This window comes from Rosa chinensis, chromosome 4, assembly GCF_002994745.2.
Source record: "Rosa chinensis cultivar Old Blush chromosome 4, RchiOBHm-V2, whole genome shotgun sequence".
Lineage (NCBI taxonomy): Eukaryota > Viridiplantae > Streptophyta > Magnoliopsida > Rosales > Rosaceae > Rosa > Rosa chinensis.
Window position 1 is genome coordinate 41,629,455 of NC_037091.1, and position 6,019 is coordinate 41,635,473.

Below are 6,019 nucleotides of genomic sequence, written 5' to 3' on the forward strand. Positions count from 1 at the left end.
AAAACTTTATCATTAATTATTCATGAACACCCTGTGGAGTGAAAACAGATATTCAAATCCTTTTGTAATCAACAAATTCTTCACCGGTGATTGTTCATAGATTTAGTAACCAACGAATCTCAACATTCAATAACTTTGAGTTTACAATACTCTTTTTTGTTTTGCTATATCAAGGAAGAATTGAACTCTTAATAAAAGAATTATAAAATATTCCCAAGTTTTTTTTTGTCGTAATAATATTCACAAGTTTTGGGCCACACTACGGGAACTAAATACTCAATATAGCTCGCACCATTGGGTCTCACAGATGTCTTAGACACCAAAAGTTTGGGGATTCTTTTGTAGTGGAGGAGGGGAGACTCCATCAGAAAGGGTTATAAAATCTCGACTCTACTTGACGCAAACTTCTGGGGGTTGTTTCTTCTCTCCATCCCTATTTTTGGGTCCTCAGTAGATCTGAAATTTTGATTCTTTTCACCCAATTTCAAGCACTTGATTCACTCCCATCTGCCAATCTCTTGCTCCCATTCTTTGGAAACTAGAAAAAAAAAAAAAGTAGGATTATTACAGAGATAATATATGAAAAGAGAGAGCTTTTGATTGTGGAATGTGAGCCTAATGGGGTCACGTAAGCGAGCAAACTCTGCTTCTTCATCCTCTCAGCGTGGTGCCGGCACTGCGATCTCAGGCAAGTCTTTCACTTTCGAAAACCCACAAGCTTGTTTTAATCTGAATTTCATGTTGTTTATCTTGTTGATGCAAAAATCATGGGAGAAAAAATTTAGGTCTAGAAGACCTTTTTTTTTTTTTTTTTTTGTTGGTTAATTTAGTTGGGAGTTAGGTAGAACTGGATTTATTTAGTTGGGTATTGAGCAAGGAATTCTAATAGGCGAAATAGGCTAAACCCTGAAGATTAGTTTCTTAGGCTCATCCAAGTAGTGGATTTGAAATAATGAGAATCTGCTCTTTACCAATTGGATTGGTTCTTTGTCCTTAGTCATGCCCTTACAAAGTTCAATCATATTGCTAAGCAACTTGATGGGTTCTTTAAGTGGGTTTGTTTTAGTTGGATTATGAATAAAACATAGTGGACAAGGTTTTGTTGTTGTTGTTTTGAACATTAGGTTTTGTTGTGTTTAGATAAGTAAAATGTTTCCGTACAGGGTTTCCTGTGGTATTTTAGTTAGAAAGTTTCCATCTTGGGGTTATATAGGCAACCTAAGTATTTACCTCTGATTTGCACTGCTAATGCACAGCCTCTGTAAATTCAAAACTTTTATAAGAGTATAGAACTTCATCTGTAATGTTATTTTGTCGTTTTTTTTTCTTCTCTTTTTTTATTATTTTTTTTTTCCACCACCCTTTTGTTTCAGCAATTATGAGACTAGTAAACAACAGAAGAAAGAAGATAATTCGAATATATGATCACTCTCAAGGGAATCTGTAGGGTCTAGGATAATTCGAATACTTTTTGCTTAACTAAATTGCATAATTTTGCAGGGATCCGCAGGACACATCAGGAGGAACTAGATAACCTGACACTAACTACACAACCCTTCAGAACATTGAAGTTTTTCATTTTGTATGTACTTCAATATGTTAAGAGTTCAATATCGTACTTGTTGGCTAGAGGTGGCTGGCTCATGCTGTTGAGTGCTGTGGTATTGTCTCTTGGAATTCTTCTAGTGACCATTGACGGCTCCCATGACAAAGTATGTTTCTTTGTAGATCATCATTGACATATTGCTTGTATATTTAGAGTTGTGTATATAAGTGTAAACATGTTGCCCATCATAGGATGCTGATGCAGGGTAGAATCTATAAGCTTCTATCTTGCCGATATTTTAGGTCCCTGTGATAACACACTATGCTAATATATGGTTAATTAAACCCTGCTTCACCTGCTTGATAAGTTATAGCAAGTCACACTTGTCTAGAGGGCTCCATGTTGTGATGCCGTTTGTGGAAGATAATTGCTCTTACGACCCAAAATCAAATCTCTACCTCCAAGTTGTTAAATGTATGTATTTGTTTAGTTGGACAATTGACAGAACTGATCAAGAATAATTTAGATACAACAAAAGATATTAAGGCTCTTCACTTTCTGTTGTGAGGATGACAATGAGTCTGATGCCCAAAAAAAGCATTCATAATCTCCTGATTGTTAAACTGGGTTGCTATTCATCTTATATGTTTTGTTTAAACAAGTTGATGCTATGTTTCGGCAGCATGTCGAGGAGCTTTTCAAATATTTCCAATTTGGGTTATGGTGGGTGGCCCTTGGAGTTGCATCTTCAATTGGTCTTGGTAAGTCATATGAATGATTGTTCCTGTGCATCTGACTTTCTGATTGTGCAAGGATTTAGAACATGAAAAATTATTTCTTTGTTGTCATGGCATTTTGTGTTTGGAACTAGAAACAGCATTTCTCCTGTTATCTGGTTTTAACATACTTACCAAGATCTTCCCTTGTATGCGTTGACTTAAAATGCTTGATATAGGAGCATAGTGTGTAATATCATCTTCTGTTGTTTGATTTTCATGCAGGATCTGGTTTGCACACTTTTGTCCTATATCTGGGTCCTCATATTGCGTTCTTTACTATAAAAGCTATGCAGTGTGGCCGAGTTGATTTAAAAAGTGCTCCTTATGATACAATACAGCTAAACAGTGGTCCTTCGTGGCTTGACAAAAACTGCTCTGAGTTTGGAGCCCCATTGTTTTCTTCATCACATGGTGTGCGGGTTCCACTAAGCAGCATATTACCACAGGTCCAGTTAGAAGCTGTTTTATGGGGTATTGGCACTGCAATTGGTGAACTTCCTCCATATTTCCTCTCAAGAGCCGGTGAGAACTTTTTTGTATTGTCAACATACAAACAGTAATCGTATCTGGAACCTTGTTCAGCCTCAGTGATCGAACGATTAGCTAAAGTTACAGTTTTGTCAGTTTATGTTGTGTGATTTAATAAATCAAACTTCACACAGTTTGTCCTTGAAACCGCTGAGCTTGTCCTTTTGGTGCTGAATTCACAAAGATGTCTTTGGAAGTAAATTTCTCTATGTTGAACTAGTGAAGCATCAATTTCAGACAAGAGATCTGAAGTATTAAGGCATATTTACTGTAATGAAGTGGCATGAATTTAGATATATTCTGATCCTCTTTTGGTTTGCTGGTTTATGTAGCAAGCTTAGCTGGTAACAAGATGGATGCAATGGAAGAATTGGATACCTCCTCAGATGAAGCACAAGGGTTCATGGCTACTCGCCTATACCACATTAAACGCTGGCTTCTATCACACTCACAGCAATTGAATTTCTTTACAATCTTAGTGCTTGCTTCGGTTAGTTTGAAAATCTTCCATCTTTGCTACTTGGGTGGAATTTGAACAATTATTATTAGTTTCATCTGAGTGACCTTCCATGCTTTGCCCATATAATTGTTTCTTATTCAAGGCTACTTGCAAACATTTGTTTGTGTACCATGGTGTATGCTAACAGAAAGAATTTTGGATTCTCATTATCATTCAGTAATTGCATCAATTAACTTGGGTCTTGGAGATGAGATACAACTTTTAAGTCTGAGATTTTGTTATATTATGAAGTTCATTTAAGTCGGTGTTTGTCTATTTGTAAAATTTGGCCTTCTTTCTTTAGTTGTATATAATGTCAGTAAGCAGCCATTTGATACTCATCTCAAAATTGTGTTCATTACTTACCTGTGATACTTTTCAGGTGCCAAATCCTCTTTTTGACCTAGCAGGCATTATGTGTGGACAATTTGGGGTTCCATTTTGGAAATTTTTTCTGGCAACAGTGATTGGAAAGGCTATTATTAAAACTCACCTGCAGGTTTGTTATGTTCTTTCTTCTACTGCCTTTTCCATATATGCCATTTCTTAGAAGCATTTCTTAGGTGTCTTCTGAAATATTATATTCTAGTTTCTCAAATGTTCTCTATTGTCTTCTTATCTAGTAATTGTTGTTTGCTATGCAGACAGTTATCATCATCTCAGTTTGCAACAATCAACTTCTAAACTGGATAGAGAATGAATTGATTTGGGTATTCAGCTTCATACCTGGTTTTGCTGCTGTCCTGCCCAACCTCATTGCTAAAATCGATGCAGCAAAAGAAAAGTATTTGACAGCTTCGTACTCCCCATCTCCAAATATCAAGGTATTGCTAAATCCATGATGTACAAAGGCTTTAACCCTCTGGCATTTGGTTTATTTCATTCATCTAATCTAAACTCCTTCCTTTAGGTGAAAACGTGGGATTTCTCATTTGCATCAATCTGGAACACTTTGGTATGGCTTATGCTATTGAACTTCTTTGTCAAGATTGTTACTTCAACAGCCCAGAGTTATCGGAAGAAAGAGCAGGAAATGGAGCTTGCTTTGTTGACAAGTTAGTCATAGAACATCACATTCACATGATGTTTGCCAATGCCCCTTCGAATGGCAATGCTGCTCTGGTTTTCTTTTGTACTTTTCTCTTCCGCCATTTTTACAAGCAGTAACACAATTCCTAGAGACAGCTTTTTAAGAGGCACGATTGGTATCTCCCCCATAATACTCCAGGCATCAAAGACCTTGTTAGAAGCTTGTATAGGATCATAATTACAATGGAGAACTGTAGAAGTTGCAGGTTTATTATGTCTAGTTTTTGGGGGAGCATTATTTTAGGGTGGTTTTTGTTTTTTACCCATTGTCAACAAGTGTTGAAATCCAGAAATTTGAAACTTGAACTATTCTTTGCAATGTGAGTGCAAAACAAAGCAAGACAATGTTTGCATCTTGGAGATTCATCAATACAGTTCAGTCTTAATGCTTTCTCTCCTTTGATATTCATGTGTAGCCTTACCGTTTGAAATTGAACTCTTCTGAGATTGGCCGTCTGTCTCTGTCACATTTTGATTCCACCCATTAACCCCTAATATAAGCAACACGCTAATGATTAACGATATATAACGTTGAAGGGTCTATTTGGATATTCTTTGACCACATTTGAGGATATCCCTATGAAACCCAAACATATCACATGTAGATATGGCAAAGGGTGTTGAAGCTGGGGTTCTATAACTCTCTTACAAGGATAATCTGAAGTCTTTTTTCTTCTTCTTTTTCTCAGCAAAATATATCTTCATTTAATGTGAGAAAGATTATACATATTCTGGTACAAAGTTGAACTCAGAGTCTGATATTTCCTATCTTCAGCTTTCCACATATTCTCTAGTACAAAGATGAACTCAAGAGTTCAGATTCAACATGTATTGTCCAGGTGAGCCGTGCAGCTGGAGTAATACTAGTAGCAGTGACTGGTAGGTTTACAGATATCGAGAGTTCGACCCATAATGGACTTTAGCCTATTAAGGTGAGGCAAATCCGCAAATATATAGCTGAAATCCATAAAGCACATGAGGTAGTCCATCGCAAACAACTAAATATCCGCCACAATGAAAAAAAAGCTCACAGCCTCACATAAAAACACTTAAATTAAAATATCTATCTTAATGGACAGTCAGCGTTATCAACTAAGTTGGCAACTTGGCAACATCGTGATTTGATTCTCATCTACCCCTTGTGCAATTGTAATGAGCATTCATAAGATATGGATTAGTAAGTTCCTGCTTGAAGATTAATATCAAGTTCCATATAAAATACCTTAGACCTTAGAGCTATATCAATGTCTCAATTCAATGGCTCGATTAATTAAAACATAGCCTACAATACAGTTATACCGGAAAATCTGATTGCTATTCAATTTGACATGAATGTTTATAACATTTTCCCATGAAGGTCCAATAACCTCAATTCCATTTAAATCTAGAGGGCTTGGATGGTGAATGGATGGCTTCAGTTGGGTGTCCGTTAGGTAGTAAAAACAAGATGCACCTCGGTGTTGTTAGACCAAAATCTGGCAAAGGGGCTACAGGTGGTAAGGGTTCTCGATCGAATGTATAAAAATAATGAGGTGTAACTAAGCAACTTTTCAAGTGATTATTGTATGGTCTCGGATT

General features: G+C 36.5%; 1 protein-coding gene across 1 annotated transcript; it reads left to right on the forward strand.

The window, feature by feature from the left end:
• Positions 1-281: 281 nt before the first annotated feature.
• Positions 282-4,834, forward strand: LOC112196627 (vacuole membrane protein KMS1). The gene is made up of 8 exons (XM_024337028.2): positions 282-688; positions 1,501-1,712; positions 2,229-2,307; positions 2,548-2,847; positions 3,186-3,343; positions 3,735-3,851; positions 3,997-4,176; positions 4,263-4,834. The coding sequence occupies exons 1-8, from the start codon at positions 619-621 to the stop codon at positions 4,410-4,412; spliced, it is 1,266 nt and encodes a 421-aa protein (XP_024192796.1). The 5' UTR covers positions 282-618; the 3' UTR covers positions 4,413-4,834.
• The last annotated feature ends 1,185 nt before the right edge of the window (positions 4,835-6,019 follow it).